This window comes from Pristiophorus japonicus, chromosome 14 (assembly GCF_044704955.1).
Source record: "Pristiophorus japonicus isolate sPriJap1 chromosome 14, sPriJap1.hap1, whole genome shotgun sequence".
In the NCBI taxonomy this organism is placed as follows: domain Eukaryota; kingdom Metazoa; phylum Chordata; class Chondrichthyes; family Pristiophoridae; genus Pristiophorus; species Pristiophorus japonicus.
The window spans coordinates 43207816-43230086 of NC_091990.1; the positions used below are offsets into that span (position 1 = coordinate 43207816).

General features: G+C 47.5%; 1 protein-coding gene across 1 annotated transcript in view; it reads right to left on the bottom strand.

The window, feature by feature from the left end:
* Nucleotides 1–22271, bottom strand: part of csmd2 (CUB and Sushi multiple domains 2) — a 778395-nt gene that overhangs the window by 22296 nt on the left and 733828 nt on the right. The window contains exons 60-62 of the mRNA XM_070898713.1: nt 19798–19863; nt 19538–19699; nt 8207–8319 (exon numbers count right to left, since the gene is read on the bottom strand). Coding sequence (XP_070754814.1) covers nt 8207–8319; nt 19538–19699; nt 19798–19863 — 341 coding nt within the window. The remainder of the gene's footprint in view (nt 1–8206; nt 8320–19537; nt 19700–19797; nt 19864–22271) is intronic.

Here is a 22271-nt window from a genome sequence, read left to right on the forward strand (position 1 = left end):
TAAATGGGCGGCCCCTTATTCTAAGATCGTACCCTCTAGTTCTAGTCTCCCCCATTAGTGGAAACATCCTCTCTGCATCCACCTTGTCAAGCCTGCTTATAATCTTATACCTTTCGATAAGATCACCTCTCTTCTGAATTCCAATGAGTAGAGGCCCAACCTACTCAACCTTTCCTCATAAGTCAACCCCCTCATCCCCGGAATCAACCTAGTGAACCTTCTCTGGACTGCCTCCAAAGCAAGTATTTCCTTTCGTAAATATGGAAACCAAAACTGCCGCAGTATTCCAGGTGTGGCCTCACCAATACCTTATATAGCTGTATCAAGACTTCCCTGCTTTTATACTCCATCCCCTTTACAATAAAGGCCAAGATACCCTTGGCCTTCCTGATCACTTGCTGTATCTGCATACTATCCTTTTGTGTTTCATGCACAAGTACCTCCATGTCCCGCTGTACTGCGGCACTTTGCAATCTTTCTCCATTTAAACAATAACTTGCTTTTTGATTTTTTTTCTGTCGAAGTGCATGACCTCACACTTTCCAACATTATACTCCATCTGACAAATTTTTGCCCATTCACTTAGCCTGTCTATGTCCTTTTGCAGATTTTTTGTGTCCTCCTCACACAGTACTTTTCCTCCCATCTTTGTATCGTCAGCAAACTTGGCTACGTTACACTCAGTCCTTTCTTCCAAGTCATTAATACAGATTGTAAATAGTTGGGGTCCCAGCACTGATTTCTGTGACACCTCACTAGTTACTGGTTGCCAACCAGAGAATGAATCATTTATCCCAACTCTCTGTTTTCTGTTAGTCAGCCAATCCTCTATCCATGCTAATATATTACCCCCAACCCCGTGAACTTTTATCTTGTGCAGTAACCTTTTATGTGGCTCCTTGTCAAATGACTTCTGGAAGTCCAAATACACCACATCCACTGGTTCCCCTTTATCCACACTGTTCGTTACATCCTCAAAGAACTCCAGCAAATTTGTCAAACATGACTTCCCCTTCATAAATCCATGCTGACTCTGCCTGACCGAATTTTGATTTTCCAAATGCCCTGCTCCTGCTTCTTTAATAATGGATTCCAACATTTTCCCAACCACAGATGTTAGGCTAACTGCTCTATAGTTTCCTGCTTTTTGTCTGCCTCCTTTTGTAAATAGGGACGTTACATTTGCAGTTTTCCAATCTGTTGGGACCTCCCCAGAATCCAGGGAATTTTGGTAAATTACAACCAATGCACAGACACGATGGGCTGAAATGGCTGCCTTCCATGCTGTGAATGTCTATGTTTCTATGATGCAAGTATTGCAAACTACTTAAAACAGTGGTATATAGAAAATCTCATGTGACTTTATGCACGGAAGGATGCCATTTCAGCCCATTGTGTCTGTGCCGGCCAATAAAGAGCTATCCAGCCTAATCCCACTTTCCAGCTCTTGGTTCATAGCCTTGCAGGTTATGTGACTTCAAGGGTACATCCAAATACTTTTTAAATGTGGTGAGGGTTTTTGCTTCTACTACCCTTTTAGGCAGCGTTTTCCAGACCCCCACCACCCTCTGGGTGAAGAAAATTCCCCTCAAATCCCATCTAAACCTTCTACCAATTACTTTAAATCGAAGCCCCCTGGCTGTTGACCGCTCTGCTAAGGGAAATAGGCCCTTCCTATCCACCCTATCTAGACCCCTTATAATTTTATACACCTCAATAAGGTCTCCCCTCAGCCTCCTCTATTTCAAAGAAAACAACCCAGCCTATCCAATCTTTTCTTATAGCTAAAATTCTACAGTCCAGGTTACATCCTCTAAATCTCCTCTGAATGCTCTCCAATGCAATCACATCTTTCCTGTAATATGGTGACCAGAACTGCACGCAGTAGTTTAGCTGTGGCCTAACTAGTGTTTTGTACAATAATCTTACACATAATCCATTCACCGCTTGGGATACCATTATATCTTTCCAATAATTTTTGGAATTTTTCTTAAGTACTCTGTATGTAGATCAATTCTACAGTGTTCTCCGTTACGAACAGTATCTGTAATATCACAAGAGAATGTGGCAGTTTTCCAATCACACTGCCATTAAAGGGCTGTGTTCTGAGATCCATTCAGATTCACCTGGATGTGCTTACTGCTGATAAATGCCTTGCACCATCACCCCTTTTTTATTTTAATCTCTCCACCTTATTAGAGACCCTCCCTTGTGTTCTTTCCTCCCCTCTTCCCTTTCCCTGCTTCTGCACTTGCTTAAAACTTGTTATTTCTCTAACTTTTTTCAGTTCAGACGAAAGTTCACTAACCTGAAACGTTAACTCTGTGGGGTCGAAATTCACCCCCGCCGGAAATGGATCGCACCCGCCGTTTTTGTGGTGTTTTGGCTGCCACAATGGACGCGGCGGCCCATCGTGCGAAATTCAGCTCTGTGTCGTTTTGTTTTGAGCGGGACGGAAGTCCGTCATAAGAGGGTCGGAAGTGAGGGCGGGAGCGAAGTATCCGTTATAAGAGCGGCGGAAGTAGGAGCGGGCGGAGTGACGACGCTGTTAGTCATTGCGCTGGCGCATCACCATGTCTCTCCCCTTCACTGAAAGGGGAGAGCTGCTGCGAGCTCTGCGATTATTTTAGTTAGGTCCACTGGGCCACCAGGGAGGGTTTCAGTCGGGCCAGTGGCCTGGCACCCAAGAGGGGGTGCCAGGCTGCCTGTTGGTATCCCGGCCGAACCCCGGGGCATAAATGTTGGACTGACCTGGCAGTCGGCCGACAAAAGAAATAAGATGCCGGCCACGGCAGTGCGCCCTCCCCTTTAATGACGATTTTACACACACTGCAAACACAGGGCAGTGACAGAAAAAACTGTCGGGGGCACCTCGCGGTGGCCGGAAGATTTTCTACAGTGAATTTTGCTTGCGGGGCGGGCCATTGGCGGTGCACGCTTTGATGACACACTTCGGAGGGTTCGGCAACAGCAGGGCGGAAGTGGGGACCGCCGGAAAAACCACCGGGGAGAATTTCACGAGCGGCGGCTATTCGCCGAAAAATTGCCGGCCGTTCCGACACCGCCGTGTGGCTGTAACAGGTTTATCGGGAGGCTGAATTTCGGCTCCTGTTTCTTTCTCCATAGATGCTGCCTAATCTGCTGAGTTAGAAACATAGAAAATAGGTGCAGGAGTAGGCCATTCGGCCCTTCTAGCCTGCACCGCCATTCAATGAGTTCATGGAAAAACATGCAACTTCAGTACCCCATTCCTGCTTTCTCGCCATACCCCTTGATCCCCATGGTAGTAAGGACTTCATCTAACTCCTTTTTGAATATATTTAGTGAATTGGCCTCAACAACTTTCTGTGGTAGAGAATTCCACAGGTTCTCCACTCTCTAGGTGAAGAAGTTTCTCCTCATCTCGGTCCTAAATGGTTTACCCCTTATCCTTAGACTGTGTCCCCTGGTTCTGGACTTCCCCAACATTGGGAACATTCTTCGTGCATCTAACCTGTCTAACCCCGTCAGAATTTTAAACGTTTCTATGAGGTCCCCTCTCATTCTTCTGAACTCCAGTGAATACAAGCCCAGTTGATCCAGTCTTTCTTGATAGGTCAGTCCCGCCATCCCGGGAATCAGTCTGGTGAACCTTCGCTGCACTCCCTCAATAGCAAGAATGACCTTCCTCAGGTTAGGAGACCAAAACTGTACACAATACTCCAGGTGTGGCCTCACCAAGGCCCTGTACAACTGTAGCAACACCTCCCTGCCCCGTACTCAAATCCCCTCGCTATGAAGGCCAACATGCCATTTGCTTTCTTAACCGCCTGCTGTACCTGCATGCCAACCTTCAATGACTGATGTACCATGACACCCAGGTCTCGTTGCACCTCCCCTTTTCCTAATCTGTCACCATTCAGATAATAGTCTGTCTCTCTGTTTTTACCACCAAAGTGGATAACCTCACATTTATCCACATTATACTTCATCTGCCATGCATTTGCCCACTCACCTAACCTATCCAAGTCGCTCTGCAGCCTCAAAGCATCCTCCTCGCAGCTCACACTGCCACCCAACTTAGTGTCATCCGCAAATTTGGAGATACTACATTTAATCCCCTCGTCTAAATCATTAATGTGCAGTGTAAACAGCTGGGGCCCCAGCAGACAACCTTGCGGTACCCGACTAGTCACTGCCTGCCATTCTGAAAAGTCCCCATTTACTCCTACTCTTTGCTTCCTGTCTGACAACCAGTTCTCAATCCATGTCAGCACACTACCACCAATCCCATGTGCTTTAACTTTGCACATTAATCTCTTGTGTGGGACCTTGTCAAAAGCCTTCTGAAAGTCCAAATATACCACATCAACTGGTTCTCCCTTGTTCACTCTACTGGAAACATCCTCAAAAAATTCCAGAAGATTTGTCAAGCATGATTTCCCTTTCACAAATCCATGCTGACTTGGACCTATCATGTCACCTTTCCAAATGAACTGCTATGACATCCTTAATAATTGATTCCATCATTTTACCCACGACTGATGTCAGGCTGACCAGTCTATAATTCCCTGTTTTCTCTCTCCCTCCTTTTTTAAAAAGTGGGGTTACATTGGCTACCCTGCACTCCATAGGAACTGATCCAGAGTCAATGGAATGTTGGAAAATGACTGTCAATGCATCCGCTATTTCCAAGGCCACCTCCTTAAGTACTCTGGGATGCAGTCCATCAGGCCCTGGGGATTTATCGGCCTTCAATCCCATCAATTTCCCCAACACAATTTCCCAACTAATAAGGATTTCCCTCAGTTCCTCCTCCTTACAAGACCCTCTGACCCCTTTTATATCCGGAAGGTTGTTTGTGTCCTCCTTAGTGAATACCGAACCAAAGTACTTGTTCAATTGGTCCGCCATTTCTTTGTTCCCCGTTTATGACTTCCCCTGATTCTGACTGCAGGGGACCTACGTTTGTCTTTACTAACCTTTTTCTCTTTACATATCGATAGAAACTTTCGCAATCTGTCTTAATGTTCCCTGCAAGCTTCTTCTCGTACTCCATTTTCCCTGCCCTAATCAAACCCTTTGTCCTCCTCTGCTGAGTTCTAAATTTCTCCCAGTCCCCGGGTTCGCTGCTATTTCTGGCCAATTTGTATGCCACTTCCTTGGCTTTAATACTATCCCTGATTTCCCTTGATAGCCACGGTTGAGCCACCTTCCCTTTTTTATTTTTACGTCAGACAGGAATGTACAATTGTTGTAGTTCATCCATGCGGTCTCTAAATGTCTGCCATTGCCCATCCACAGTCAACCCCTTAAGTATCATTCGGCAATCTATCCGAGCCAATTCACGCCTCATACCTTCAAAGTTAGCCTTCTTTAAGTTCTGGACCATGGTCTCTGAATTAACTGTTTCATTCTCCATCCTAATGCAGAATTCCACCATATTATGGTCACTCTTCCCCAAGGGGCCTCGCACAACGAGATTGCTAATTAATCCTCTCTCATTACACAACACCCAGTCTAAGATGGCCTCCCCCCTAGTTGGTTCCTCGACATATTGGTCTAGAAAACCATCCCTTATGCACTCCAGGAAATCCTCCTCCACCGTATTGCTTCCAGTTTAGTTAGCCCAATCTATGTGCATATTAAAGTCACCCATTATAACTGCTGCACCTTTATTGCATGCACCCCTAATTTCCTGTTTGATGCCCTCCCCAACATCACTACTACTGTTGGGAGTTTCTGTACATAACTCCCACTAACGTTTTTTGCCCTTTCGTGTTCTGCAGCTCTACCCATATAGATTCCACATCATCCAAGCTAATGTCCTTCCTAACTATTGCATTAATCTCCTCCTTAACCATCAATGCTACCCCACCTCCTTTTCCTTTTATTCTAACCTTCCTGAATGTTGAATGCCCCTGGATGTTGAGTTCCCAGCCCTGATCATCCTGGAGCCACGTCTCTGTAATCCCAATCACATCATATTTGTTAACATCTATTTGCACAGTTAATTCATCCACCTTATTACGGATACTCCTTGCATTAAGACACAAAGCCTTCAGGCTTGTTTTTTTAACACCCTTTGTCCTTTTAGAATGTTGCTGTACAGTGGCCCTTTTCGTTCTTTGCCTTGGGTTTCTCTGCCCTCCACTTTTCCTCATCTCCTTTCTGTCTTTTGCTTTTGTCTCCTTTTTGTTTCCCTCTGTCTCCCTGCATTGGTTCCCATCCCCCTGCCATATTAGTTTAAATCCTCCCCAACAGCACTAGCAAACACTCCCCCTAGGACATTGGTTCCGGTCCTGCCCAGGTGCAGACCGTCCGGTTTGTACTGGTCCCACCTCCCCCAGAACAGGTTCCAATGCCCCAGGAATTTGAATCCCTCCCTGCTGCACCACTGCTCAAGCCACATATTCATCTGCGCTATCCTGCGATTCCTACTCTGACTATCACGTGGCACTGGTAGCAATCCCGAGATTACTACTTTTGAGGTCCTACTTTTTAATTTAGCTCCTAGCTCCTTAAATTAGTTTCGTAGGACCTCATCCCTTTTTTTACCTATGTCGTTGGTACCAATGTGCACCACGACAACTGACTGTTCTCCCTCCCATTTTAATATGTCCTGCACCCGCTCCGAGACATCCTTGACCTTTGCACCAGGGAGGCAACATACCATCCTGGAATCTCGGTTGCGGCCGCAGAAACGCCTATCTATTCCCCTACAATTGAATCCCCTATCACTATCGCTCTCCCACTCTTTTTCCTGCCCTCCTGTGCAACAGAGCCAGCCACGGTGCCATGAATTTGGCTGCTGCTGCCCTCCCCTGATGAGTCATCCCCCCCCAACAGTACCCAAAGCAGTGTATCTGTTTTGCAAGGGGATGACCACAGGGGACCCCTGCACTACCTTCCTTGCACTGCTCTTCCTGCTGGTCTTCCATTCCCTATCTGGCTGTGGACCCTTTCCCTGCAGTACGACCAACTCGCTACACGTGCTACTCACGTCATTCTCAGCATCGTGGATGCTCCAGAGTGAATCCACCCTCAGCTCCAACTCCGCAACGCGGTCCGTCAGGAGCTGGAGGCGGATACACTTCCCGCACACGTAGTCGTCAGGAACACTGGTGTCGTCCCTGAGTTCCCACATGGTACAGGAGGAGCATAACACGTGACCGAGCTGTCCTGCCATGACTTAACCCTTAGATAAGCAACAACAATGCTAAAGTTTACTCACTGTTATAGAAGTGAAAAAGAAAAACTACTCACCAATCATCAGCCAATCACTTACCCCCTTGGCTGTGACGTCACCTTTCTGTTTCTTTCTACTTCTTTTTTGCCTTCTCCCTGTAGCTGCACCGGCTCGCCTTTTATAGGCCTCTCCATGCACCTCCTCGACGCTGCTCCCGACTGCCGCCGACGCTGGGCCCCGGACTCCCTGCTGTGCCTTTTATAGGCCTCTCCACGTACCTCCTCGACGCTGCTCCCGACTGCCGCCGACGCTGGGCCCCGGACTCCCTGCTATGCCTTTTATAGGCCTCACCAACGCACCTCCTCGACGCTGCTCCCGACTGCCGCCGACGCTGGGCCCCGGATCCTCTGCTGTGCCTTTTATAGGCCTCTTCACGCACCTCCTCGACGCTGCTCCCGACTGCCGCCGACGCTGGGCCCCGGACTCCCTGCTGTGCCTTTTATAGGCCTCACCACGCGCCTCCTCGACGCTGCTCCAGACTGCCGCCGACGCTGGGCCTCGGACCCTCTGCTGTGCCTTTTATAGACCTCTCCATGTACCTCCTCGACGCTGCTCCCGGACTCTCTGCTGTGGCTTTTATAGGCCTTTCCACGCACCTCCTTGACGCTGCTCCCGACTGCCGCCGATGGGAGTTTTTCCAGCATGTTCTGTTTTTATTTCAGATTTCCAGCATTCCCAGTACTTTGCTTTCCCATAGGATGGTTCAGTAAGAATATCCACAGTCCTATCAAATACATTCATTTGCAATTAAGTTTCAAGTCTATACTCTGAGTTAAAGTGTAATGTCACTTTTATATTCCAAGCTGTCTCTTTCCGCAGAGCAGAAGTGATACACAGTGCTGACGAACTGTCAGAGAGCCAGCACTTTTACTGCCCACACTTTCCTATTTTTCTGGCCAAAATGCCTCGAGCACTAAATCTGCTTTGCTGCAATATTTTAACCGTGACATTTGGAGACGAGAAGAGTAAGATACTTACATATCCATCCAGAGCCAGGTTGTCATTCTTAAATTTGTGCACAAACATTTCAACAGGACCGTGGATCTTATAAAGTTCAAGAAGAAGGTGATGCTCGTCCTTTTTGTAGAAACCTGAAAGATATCAGAATCTTAGAATAGAATCATAGAATGGTTACAGCACGGAAGAAGGCCATTCGGCCTGTTGAGCCCCAGCTGGTGCCGACTCTCAGCGAGTCCCACTCCCTCGCCCTTTCCCCGCAGCCCTGCAAATGTTTTCCTTCAGATACTTATCCAACTCCCTTCTGAAAGATCAGATTGAGTCTGCCTCCACCACACTTTCAGGAAGTGCATTCCAGAACCCAACCACTCGCTGGGTGAAAAAGATTTTTTCTTACATCACCTTTGGCTCTTTTGCCAATCACCTTAAATCTGTGTCCTCTGGTTCTCAACCCTTCTGCCAATGGGAACAGTTTCTCGCTATCTACTCTACCCAGACCCCTTGTGACTTTGAACACCTCTATCAAATCTCCTCTCAATCTTTTCTGCCACAAGGAGAATAATTCCAGCTTCTCCAGTCTGTCAACGTAAGTGAAGTCCCTCATTCCTGGAATCATTCTTGTAAATCTTTTCTGCACCTTCTCTAAGGCCTTCACATCCTTCTAAAGTGCACTGCCTAGAATTGGACACAATACTCCAGTTAGGAACAAACCAGTGTTATATACAGGTTCACCATAATTTCCACACATGTTGTCACATTTGCAATGAGAATTCATCTACTAATTCAGATTATCCTGATCACTCTTGAAACTGCTCATATCTTGTAAACATGGGTGGTATTTGTTGTGTATGGAGAAAGAATCAGACTGAACACTGTGAGCTCAAAGTAAAGTGTTCTATTGCAGGTCTCCAGAGTGCCTCTCCAACCTGCGAAGCCTCCTTAAATACCTGTGCTCCCAAGGGATAATGGGACCCTTGGGACACCAAGGGATGAGTCCTCTGGTGGCTGCACAGAGGAAATACAAGTCCACATATATAACAACACTCCCTTCCAAAGTCAATAATGTAACTATTTACAATGTGGTCGATCTGGGACCCTTCTTGCCCTGGTTGATCATCTTGGTGTGAAAGCTGGTGTTGTTGAATCATTTGTTTGGCCCTCACTGGGCTGCTGTGCAGTTGGCCTTGCTGGGCTGCCTGGTGTGTTGGGCCCTGCTGGGCTGCTGTGGATGATGGGTTCTGCTTTGTGGTCAACCGTGGTGCTGTTGCCACTGGTGTGTATGTTGTGGGATCAAAAAAGAGAGGGTCCAAGGTGGGTTGCTCAGTCCATGAATCTGAGTTTGATTTGGTCCAAGTGTTTCCGGTGAATGAATCCATTTGAAAGTTTGACCCGAAACACCCTGCTCCCCTCTTTGGCCATGACAGTGCAGAGAAGCCACTTGGGACCTTGTCCATAATTTAATACAAATACAGGATCATTGATTTCAATCTTGTGTGACACATTTGCGTGATCATGGTATGCACTTTGTTGAAGCCGCCTGCTCTCTACCTGTTCATGTAGCTCAGGGTGAACTAACGAGAGCCTTGTATGAAGTGCTCTTTTCATGAGCAGTTCAGCAGGTGGAATCCCAGTGAGTGAGTGGGGTCCCGTGCGGTAGCTAAGCAGGACTCGGGATAGGCGAGTCTGCAGTGAGCCTTCGGTTACCCTCTTCAAGCCTTGCTTGATGGTTTGCACTGCTCTCTCTGCCTGACTACTGGAGGCGGGTTTAAACAGGGCAGATGTGACATGTTTGATCCCATTACGGGTCATGAATTCTTTGAACTCAGCACTGGTAAAACATGGCACCTTGTCGCTCACCAGGACATCGGGTAAGCCGTGAGTGGCAAACATGGCCCACAGGCTTTCAGTAGTGGCAGCGGATGTGCTAGCTGACATTATCTCACATTCAATCCACTTTGAGTACGCGTCTACAACCACATGGAACATTTTACCCATGAATGGCCTGCATTGTCGACATGTTCCCTAGACCATGGTTTGGAGGGCCAAGACCATCAACTTAGCAGCACCTCCCTGGGTGCATTGCTCAACTGTGAGCATGTATTACTTCTGTGAACGCAGGACTGTAAGTCCGCATCGATACCGGGCCACCACACGTAGGATCTGGCTATCGCTTTCATCATTACGATGCCTGGGCGGGTACTGTGGAGGTCATTGATGAAGGTATCTCTGCCACTTCTCGATTGACCCACAGAAGGCAGTCTGCCTGTATAGACATTTCATCTTTGCGCCGCTGGAAAGGCTTTATCTCTTCCTGCATTTCCACTGGGACACTGGACCAGCTCCCATGAAGCAAACAGTTTTTGACTAGAGATAATAAGGGGTCCTAGATTGTCCAGGTTTTGATCTGCCTGGCAGTGACGGGTGATTGCTCACTCGCAAATGCTTCCATAACCGTGGCTAGATCTGCAGGCTGCGCCATTTCCACCCCCGCATTGGGCAATAGCAGCCTACTGAGAGCATCAGTGCAGTTTTCTGTGCCTGGCCTGTGGCAGATGGTATAGTTGTATGCGGACAACGTGAGCGCCCATCTCTGGATGCGGGCCGATGCATTGGTATTTATCCCTTTACTCTTGGAAAACAGGGATCTGAGTGGTTTATGGTCAGTTTCCAATTTGAATTTTAGCCCAAACAGGTATTGATGCATTTTCTTTACCCCATAGACACACATTAACGCTTCTTTTTCAATCATGCTGTAGGCTCTCTCAGTCTTCGACAGACTCCTGGATGCATAAGCAACCGGTTGCAGTTTCCCGAAATCATTAGCTTGTTGCAATACACACCCGACGCCATATGATGACGCATCACATGCTAGTACCAAACGCTTACATGGATCATACAACACAAGCAATTTGTTTGAGCATAACAATTTTCTCGCTTGTACAAAGGCATTTTCTTGGCTTTTGCCCCAAACCCATTTGCCCCCTTTTCGTAGTAAGACATGTAGTGGTTCTAGCGGTGTGCTGAGACCCGGTAAGAAGCTACCAAAGTAGTTCAAGAGCCCAGAAACGACCGCAGCTCCGTCATGTTCTGTGGCTTCGGTGCATTCTCAATTGCCTCCGTTTTCGCGTTGGTCGGCCTGATGCCATCCGCCGCAATCCTCCTTCGCAAGAACTCCATTTCAGGTGCCAGGAAAACGCACTTCGAGCGTTTTAACCTGAGCCCCACACAGTTGAGTCGGCTAAGAACCTCCTCCAGGTTCTGCAGGTGCTCGACTGTGTTCCGCCCTGTGACCAAGATGTCGTCCTGGAAGACCACGGTGTGCGGGACCGACTTCAGTAAACTTTCCATGTTTCTCTGGAATATTGCCGCCGCTGATCGGATTCCAAACGGGCATCTGTTATAAACAAAAAATCCTTGTGCGTGTTGATGCAGGTGAGGGCCTTCGTTGATTCCTCCAGTTCCTGCGTCATGTAGGCTGAAGTCAGATCCAGCTTCGTGAATATCTTTCCTCCCGCCAGCGTTCCAAAGAGGTCGCCGGCATTTGGTAGTGGGTATTGGTCCTGTAGGGAGAAACGATTGATAGTTACATTGTAATCACCACAGATTCTGATGGTGCCGTCTCCCTTGAGGACTGGGACAATAGGACTGGCCCACTCGTTGAACTCGATCGGTGAAATGATGCCCTCTCTTTGCAGCCGGTCTAGTTCGATCTCTACCCTTTCTCTCATCATGTACGGTACTGTCCTCGCCTTGTGATGGATAGGTCGAGCTCCCGGAATTAGGTGGATCTGCACTTTTGCTCCTTGGAATTTCCCGATGCCTGGTTCGAACAGCAAAGGAAATTTGTTTAAGACCTGGGCACACGAAGTGTCATCAGCTGGCGATAGCGCTCGGACGTTATCCCAGTTCCAGCGTATCTTTCCCAGCCAGCTCCTGCCGAGCAGCGTTTGACCATCGCCCAGTACCACCCAGAGTGGTAGCTTGTGCACCGTTCCATCGTAGGAGACCTTTACGGTAGCACTGCCGATTACAGGAATCAGTTCTTTCGAGTAAGTTCTTAGTTTCGTGCGAACTGGAGTTAAGACTGGCCTTGAGGTCTTGTTGCACCACAACCTTTCGAAAGTCTTTTTGCCCATGATGAACTGGCTCATGCCCGTGTCCAGCTCCATTGACACCGGGAGTCCATTTAGTTTATCATTCAGCATTATCGGGGGACAATTCATGGTGAATGTGTGCACCCCATGTACCTCTGCCTCCTCTATCTGAGGTTCTCGTTCGTTGTGATCCTCCATGGATCTGCCCTCCTCTGGTGGCTTGCAGGTTTAACAGGCTTAGCAGCTCGCCTGCACACTCGTTGGAGGTGTCCCATTGTTCCACAGCCCTTGCAATTGTACTCTTTGGATCGGCATGAATGGAAATAATGATCACCCCCGCAGCGCCAAGGTGTTAATGGCCTTACATTCATCACCCATAATGATGGACTCAGACATCTGCGGACGTACAGCTGCAGGAATGTGTCACCTGCCCTGTACGTTATGATTCGAAAACAACATCACTTTGTTCACAGTACTTGTAGCATCATTTGTGTGCTGAGAGATTTGCTTCGTATTGTCACTGGTGGCAATGAACGCCCGGGCTATCGTTATGGCCTTACTCAAGATTGGGGTCTCGACAGTCAAAAGTTTGCGAAGTATGGTTTCGTAGCCAATGCCAAGTACGAAAAAATCTCTGAGCATGTGCTCCAAATTCGCAATGTCCTGCAAGGCGTCTTAGCTCGGCGACATAACTTGCCACTTCCTGGCCTTCAGACCTTTTGTAGGTATAGAACCGGTACCTCGCCATCAGAACGCTTTCCTTCGGGTTCAAATGCTCTCGGACCAGTGTGCACAAATCGTCGTACGATTTCTCCATGGGTTTCGCTGGAGTGAGCAGATTCTTCATGAGGCCATACATTGGTGCCCCCGGTGAGAAGGATCGGCCTTCGTTTGGCAGTGCTCTCTTCCCCATCTCTTGGCCACAAAGTATTGGTCGAGTCGCTCCACAAAAGTTTCCCAATCATCTCACTCCAAAAATTTCTCCAGGATGCCCACAGTTCTCTGCAACTTTGGGTTCGCTAGCTGTATCTCATCGCCAGTTGTTGTGTATGGAGAAAGAATCAGACTGAACACTGTGAGCTCAAAGTAAAGTGTGACCTTAGTCCTTTATTGCAGGTTTCCAGAGTGCCTCTCCAACTTGTGAAGCCTCCTTAAATATCTGTGCTCCCAAGGGATTATGGGATCCCTTGGGACTCCAGGGATAAGCCCTCTGGTGGCTGTACAGAGTAAATACAAGTCCACATATGTAACAACATTAGTCACACGTGCTGAATTTTTTAATTAAAAAGTTACGACAAAAGTCAAGGCTCACTGTGCAAGATGGCACCAGGCTTGAAAAGGATGTGAGAGAAGATGGGGTACATTGGGAAATAATGATTACGGATGACGAGCTTGGAATTTAGAAGCCTGGAGATTGTAGAAGTGAAAAACTAAGGGCGTTAAGTGGTTCCACATGCTTCAAATCATGGGAAAGATTGAATTTGAGTAGAATTATTAAATATAATTATTATACTGGAGATTCTAGACTGTTTGAATCAATGTACATTGTAAGGGTGGCTCACTGCTCCCAGCAGGGAGTGGTGCTGGTGCGAGCAGATCCCATAGTCTGCCAGCCTGTGGTTTCCCATATACTAACTGTTATGTATCCGTAAAGCATGCACTCCCATGTTCCACCACCAGGGAGCGCATCCCCTGAAGTCCCAAGGGATCCCAGCATCCCTTGGGAGCACTGTATACAAGCCAGCTCCTAAGGCGTGTTCCTCACCGTGGAGTGTCTTAATAAAGACTGAGGTCACTGTTACTTTAACCTCCCTGTGTGCAGTCTCATCTGTCTTAGGAACACAATAACTAGCGATGAGTATACGAATCGAACGCAAAGATGCAGCAAACTGTGGGCATCCTGGAGAAGTTTTCGGAGGGTGAGGACTGGGAAGCCTATGTCGAATGGCTAGACCAGTACTTTGTAGCCAACGAGCTGGATGGAAAGGAAGCGCTGCAAAAAGGAGAACAGTCCTCCTCACGGTCTGCGGGGCACCGACCTACAGCCTCATGAAGAGTCTTCTGGCTCCGGTGAAACCCACAGAAAAGCCATATGAGGAGCTGTGTACACTGGTTCGGGAGCATCTTAACCCGAGGGAGAGCATGCTGATGACGAGGTATCAGTTCTGTACGTGCCAGCAATCTGAAGGTCAGGAAGTGGCCAGCTACGTCGCTGAGCTAAGGCGACTTGCAGGACAATGTGAGTTTGATGGCAACCTGGACCAAATGCTCAGAGACATTTTTGTACTGGGCATTGGCCACGAGACCATCCTACGAAAACTTTTGACTGTAGAGACACCGACCCTCAGTAAGGCCATTGCGATAGCACAGGCGTTTATGTCCACCAGTGATAACACCAAACAAATATCTCAGCACACAAGTGCTAGCAATGTTCATAAATTAACTGGAGCTGTGTTTGCGAGCAGAAATGTACAGGGCAGGAACCACGAGACTGCAACTGCCAGCAGGCTTCAGATGATCCAGATGACTGAGAGTCCGCAACAAAGGATGAATGCAAGGCAGTTCACACCTTGTTGGCGTTGTGGAGGCTTCCATTCAGCCTATTCATGCCGCTTCAAAGGGCATTTTTACAAGAGCTGTGGAACAATGGGGCACCTCCAACGAGCTTGCAGACAAACTGCAAGCTCTGCAAAACCTGCTAACCACCACGTGGCAGAGGAAGATCGGTCCATGATACATCAAAGCAATTTCGAGCCTCAGAGAGAGGAGGCAGATGCTGAAGTACACGGGGTGCACACATTTGACACCAAATGTCCACCCATAATGCTAAATGTAAAATTGAATGGCTTACCCATAGCCATGGAACTGGACACTAGTGCTAGTCAATCCATCATGAGTCAAAAGATGTTTGAGAGACTGTGGTGCAACAAGGCACTCAGACCAGCCCTGAGCCCCATCCACTCGAAACTGAGAACGTACACCAAGAGCTTATCACTATCCTGGGCAGCGCCATGGTCAAGGTCACCTACAACGGTACGGTGCACGATCTGCCACTCTGGATTGTCCTGGGCGATGGCCCCACACAGCTTGGAAGGAGCTGGCTGGGCAAAATCTGCTGGAACTGGAATGACATCCGAGCGCAATCACATGACGATGAGGCCTCATGTACCCAGGTTCTTAACAAATTTCCTTCCCTTTTCCAGCCAGGCATTGGAAACTTTTCTGGGGCGAAAGTCCCAGAGGCACAACCCATTCACCACAAGGCAGGAGCGGTACCTCACATGATGAGGGAGAGAGTGGAAATCGAGCTGGACAGGCTGCAATGCGAGGGCATCATCGCCCCAGTGGAATTCAGTGAGTGGGCCAGCCCGATTGTTCCAGTACTCAAAAGTGATGGCACGGTCAGGATTTGCGGCGATTATAAAGAAACTATTAATCATTTCTTGCTACAGGACCAATACCCGCTACCTAAGACAGACGATCTATTTGTGATGCTGGCAGGAGGCAAGACGTTCACCAAGCTCGACCTGACTTCGGCCGACATGACCAGGAGCTGGAGGAGTCTTCGAAGGGCCTCACCTGCATCAACACGCACAAGGGACTGTTCATCTACAACAGATGCTCGTTTGGAATTTGGTCGGCTGCAGCGATTTTCCAGAGAAACATGGAGAGCCTACTCAAGTCGGCACCAAGCATGGTGGTTTTTCAGGATGACATATTGGTCATGGGTCGGGACATCGCCGAGCACCTACAAAACCTGGAGGAGGTCCTCCAGCGACTGGATCGCGTAGGGCTGCGGCTGAAGAGGTCGAAATGCGTCTTCAAGGCAACAGAAGTGGAGTTTTTGGGGAGAAAGATCACGGCGTACGGCATTCGGCCCACAGACACCAAGACAGAGGCTATCAGGAATGCGCCCAGGCCACAGAACGTCATGCAGCTGCGGTCATTCCTGGGACTCCTCAACTATTTTGGTAACTTCCGACCGGGGGTTAAGCACCCTCTTAGAGTCCCTATATGTGTTATTGCGTAAAGGTGAGAACTGGGTATGGGAAAAAAAACAAGTAATTGCTTTTGAGAAAGCCAGAAACATTTTATGCTCCAACAAGCTGCTTATATTGTATAACCCGCGTAAAAGACTTGTGCTAGCATGTGATGCGTCGTCATATGGAGTCGGGTGTGTATTACAACAAGCTAACGTTGCAGGGAAGTTGCAACCTGTCGCCTATGCCTCTAGGAGCTTGTCTAAGGCCGAGAGGGCCTACAGCATGATTGAGAAAGAGGCATTAGCATGTGTGTTCGGGGTAAAGAAAATGCATCAATACCAGTTTGGCCTCAAATTTGAGCTGGAAACTGATCACAAGCACCTCATATCCCTGTTCGCTGAAAATAAGGGGATAAATACTAATGCCTCAGCCCGCATACAAAGGTGGGCACTCGCGCTATCAGCGTATAACTATACCATCCGCCACAGGCCAGGCACCGAAAACTGTGCGGATGCTCTCAGTCGGCTACCATTGCCCACCATGGGGGTGGAAATGGCGCAGCCTGCAAACTTGATGATGGTGGCGCAGCCCGCAGACTTGTTGATGGTCATGGAAGTGTTTGAAAATGATAAATCACCTGTCACAGCCCGCCAGATTAGGACGTGGACCAGCCAAGATCCTCTGCTGTCCCTAGTAAAAAAACTGTGTACTGCATGGGAGCTGGGCCAGCATCCCCATTGAAATGCAAGAGCTAATCAAGCCGTTCCAGCGGCGAAAGGACGAGCTGTCCATTCAGGCAGATTGCCTGTTGTGGGGTAACCGTGTAGTGCTACCCAAAAAGGGCAGGGAGACATTCATCTTGGATCCCCACAGCACACACCCGGGTATAGTAATGATGAAAGCGATAGCCAGATCCCATGTGCGCTGGTCCGGTATCGACTCTGACTTAGAGTCCTGTGTACGGTAATGCAGCGTGTGTGCTCAGTTGAGCAATGCGCCCAGAGAGGCACCACTAAGTTTGTGGTCCTGGCCCTCCAGACCATGGTCGAGGATCCATGTCGACTATGCAGGCCCGTTTCTCGGTAAAATGTTCCTGGTGGTGGTGGATGCTTTTTCCAAATGGATTGAATGTGAAATAATGTCGGGAAGCACCGCCACCGCCACCATTGAAAGCCTGAGGGCCATGTTTGCCACCCACGGCCTGCCTGACATACTGGTCAGTGACAACGGGCCATGTTTCACCAGTGCCGAATTTAAAGAATTCATGACCCGCAATGGGATCAAACATGTCACCTCGGCTCCGTTTAAACCAGCCTCCAATGGGCAGGCAGAGTGGGCAGTACAAACCATCAAACAGAGCCTTAAACGAGTCACAGAAGACTCACTCCAAACCCACCTGTCCTGAGTACTGCTCAGCTACCGCACGAGACCCCACCCACTCACAGGGGTGCTCCCGGCTGAGCTACTCATGAAAAGGACACTTAAAACCAGACTCTCGCTGGTTCACCCCAAACTGCATGATCAGATAGAGAGCAGGCGGCAGCAATAAAATGTAAAAGATGGTCGCGCCACTGTGTCATGGGAAACTGATCTGAATGACGCTGTGTATGTGCTAAACTATGGACATGGTCCCAAGTGGATCGCGGGCACGGTGATAGCTAAAGAACGGAGTAGTGTGTTTGTAGTCAAATTAGACAATGGAGAAATTTGCAGAAAGCACCTGGACCAAACGAGGCTGCGGTTCACAGACTGCCCTGAACAACCCACAGCAGACACCACCTTTTTCGAGCCCAAAACACATACCCAAAGGATCAACGACATCACGCCAGACGTCAAAATCAAACCCACCACGCCCAACAGCCCAGCAAGGCCAGGCTCGCCTAGCAGCCCTGCAGGGCCAACAACACGCCAGCCCAGCGAGGGCACAGCCAACACACCAGAACAGACATTTGTACCGAGGCAGTCCACCAGGGAAAGAAAGGCTCCCGACCACCTCACCTTGTAAATAGTTTTCACTTTGACTTTGGGGGGGTAGTGATGTGTATCTGTAAAGCATGCACTCCTATGTTCTGCCACCAGGGAGCGCATCCCCTGATGTCCCAAGGGATCCCAGCATCCCTTGGGAGCACTGTATATAAGCCAGCCCCTAAGGCCTGTTCCTCACCCTAGAGTGTCTTTATAAAGACTGAGGGCACTGTTACTTTAACCTCCCTGTGTGCCGTCTCATCTGTGTTAGGAACACAATACTAACTTTGTTGAATGAAAAAATTGAGGTGCGATTTCCCCCTATGCTCTCCCGGTGGGTGGGGCTCTGTACCGGGAACACATTAAATCGATTCTATGTTTTTTTGAAGTGTGGTGGGTGGGGGAGGGGGTGAAATTGGTTTTTGCTGGTAACATGCTCATAGTCGCGCTCAAATTCATTTTCCATTGACTTCAGTGGGAATGAGAATTGGGCGTGGTGCAAAATGGGCTGCTGATTCACTATCAGTGTGTTACATTCTACTGGCAAAGACCAATTTTAGTCCCTGACCCCAGTTTATATGCTCGTCAGTGACCCATTCTATGCTCAGAAAAAGTGACAATGGAATCCATGGTGCAATTAATGCTTTGGTATGTTGACGTAGATGTTGCAGTTGCAAACAGATAAATCATCCACGTTTACCCTGAGGATAAAGAGATGTGAAAACCAGAACACAGTCATGTGTTTCCTCGGTCTTCTTACCTTAATATTGATTTTATTGTATTCCATTTTTAATCAGCTAAGTGCAAACATTTCTCCAGAGACAGCAGGACACTCACCTCCTCACAGACTCCTGTTTGAGCTAAATTCTATGAGATACGCAATAATGCCATTTGTGGTGAATAATTGCAGTAAACGCCACCATTTAGATCGGGAGTTTCAACTCTAGTTCAACTTAGTGAGTACATTTATTTTGAAAAACTACAGCTGAACTTGAACATCAATTCTGAAAAAAATGGAATTGTCATCACTGGCCTCAAAATTAAAAGTCTTTTGCAACTTATCACAGAACTTTTCGACTTTACTGGGATGAATGACCCAATTTTCTCTATTTTGGACTGTGCTGTTATGACTGAGTTACATTGCATCCTGTCACAGATGCCTTGGGGAGGTTTCCTTTATTTATAAAGAATGGATGTACAATCTTTTTCACACATAGCACACGGGGGAAATCTCCCAGTGTTGTAAACATTGCTTGCTGCGAAACATACAAAGCGGACCGTACAGCTCTCAGTACCTATATCTCACTTACCTGTCAATCTAAGCTCCATGCCACTCTGATCTAGAAGAGTTGCCTTGACTTGACTGGTGGACAGATTAAAACTGTTAATTGTTAACATGACTGGCTGTTTCTTCCCGAGATATTCGTATGAACCTTTCCAGAGGGAATTCTGAGCAAAGACATTGGCTGGAACTGCAACAAGGACAGAAATAGAATTATAAGCAGTCTACCACCTGATCAAGGTCTTTGAAGGCATTAAGGTCTTGTTTGTATTACAGTTGTGGACTCACCTGAAAGCTTGGTACTTGGTATTTCTGTGACTGTTCCAATTGGTCTCCCACTAGGCCTTGTGTCTGCTAAACAAACCCACAAGAAAAGTTATGATTGTTCATAACAGGAATAATTAAGGCAAATGCAAGATACAGATTGTAATAGACAAGACAGCTGGCAATCAGTCTACTGATGAATAATTCAGTCCAAAGCTTATGAGGATGTCATAAACTTCCATTCCTCCACAGGGAGAAATCTGACAGTGATTTGCTGCAGGCAGCTCTGATGGCATCAGAAAGGTCGGTGTGGAGGTTACAAAGAATGATAACACAAAGTTTCAGATGTTCAAGCCACAAGTTAGAACAAATAATGCAACTTTACCATCCTAACAACTGGGAACAAACCACTTGGGCCTTCATTAATGAGAGTGAATTAGTTTGCACTGGCATCTAACCATGCAAAATGATGCGCCAACCAAAAGCCACCAATAAGCTGCACTTGACAGAAAAATAACAATGCTCTTGTGAAAGAGTTTACAAAAATACAAGGCAACAAGACACTAATGTCATCTAGATGTTGTAATGCCTTATCTAAAAACAACCAAAAAGGTGATAGTTTCCCATAAATAGCCAGAAATGTAGAACAGTTTCTTCAGACCACCAAGGTTTGGCTAAATTGGGTTTATTGGCACTGAGTTCTGATTCAATTGCTACCTGTAGTGTGCAGCACCTTTGAATGAGCAGCTAGAGGTTACTTACAGATTGCAACCTGGACGCTATCCTAATGATGCCACATAATTTCAGGTCACTTGGAGTAGTGACCAACACCAGCATTTCTAATTGCAAAATTAGCATTGATTTTACGATTGCTCCAGACAGATAGCTGATACAAACATAAGTGCCAGATATCCCAACTGTCAACACTCCAGCTCAAGGAAACACAAATGGAACTATTATCTCAATTGATAATGCTGTCTGGAATGCTCTGCACAAATGAAGAAAGTTTGCTTCTGTGTGTGTCATAAAGATCAGAATAGGAAATTTGGGGGCAGAAATTCTCCTCGCTGGAAATGGGTCACACCTCCCGTATTTCTTGTGTTTTCGCCGCTGCAATGGATGCGGTGGAGAGCAGAAGTTCGCATGCTAGAGGGACGGAAGTGAGGGCAGACGGAGTGTCCGGCACTGTCAGTCATCACCGAAACACTGATGACATCATCGCGCTGGCACGTCACCACTGCCTGTTGGCAGCCCAGCTGAACCCAGGTGCATAATTGTCGGGCCGACCTGGCAGTCAGCTGACAAAAAAAAATAAGATAGCAGCCGCGGCAGTGCACCCTCCTCTTTAAAGGTGGCCATGCCGCCATTTTGCACACACTGCAAACACAGTGCACAGACAGAAAAAACTGTCGGGGCCACCGAGCGACGGCTAGAAGATTTGCTAAGGTAAATTTTGCTTGCGGGGCGGGACATTGGTGGTGCGTGCTTTGATGATGCACTTAGGAGGGTTCAGTAGCAGCGGGGTGGAAGTGGGGACTGCCGGAAAAACCACCAGGGAGAATTTTGCAAGTGACCATTCGATACTGCCATGTGACCGCCGCACTCCGGCGGTAAGAGGCCTTGTGAGGAGGCTGAATTTCGGCCCATGGTTTTCAGAAGTGGATCTCTTTATAACATGGCTTGCTTCAATAAGGGACCAGACAAGCCTAGTTTGGGATGCAAAACAATTGGGATATTCAGGGATGATTAGGATCCACCAAATTGCTGACGATGGGATTTGGGAATATAATACACACATGAAATAGGAAAGGACATAATTCACACAGACATGTGTATTCGCATTATCACGTTGTGAATTATTTCTTATCATTATTTCTTATCAGAACCAGATTGCTGATTCTATAATTGACAAAATGGCAGTGGCCAAGAATTACAGCTCTCCATGAGGGGCATAGAGATTAAAATAAATAAAATCACATTCCAAAGTTAGTTCACATTTTTTAAGCAAGGATTGCTACGAGTCGGAAGACGAGCACACAAGTTATGCCAACGTCTGCTCGTCACCTGTTGATCCTCCCAATCAAAGTGCCAGACACAAAGGGTTGTGAATGGAGGTCAATGCCTTATTTGTAACAAAAACGCATTTCCATATCAATCTCTGATAGAAGAAAGCAAATATCTGAGGAGCAGATTATTGTCCCGACTTTGTGAAACCCTGCCTACGTGCACGGTCTCATTTAAATATTCAAATAACATTAAAAGGGTTAGTTCCCAAAGCAAGCATTACATCTTTCAGCGAGGCTCTCTCAATATAGTAGCCTTGTCCACAGGGCACAATGGTGTCCCCTGTGTTACATTTTATTACATGCACTAATTGGGTTTGTTTGGTAGTCTTCCATTTTGCAATTTCCCCATCATTGAGGATGGGTATTCCTTTTGCTGTTCTGAATGCACTGGATAATTGAGATGAAGAAGGAGTTCATTTTGAGGGGGCTGGC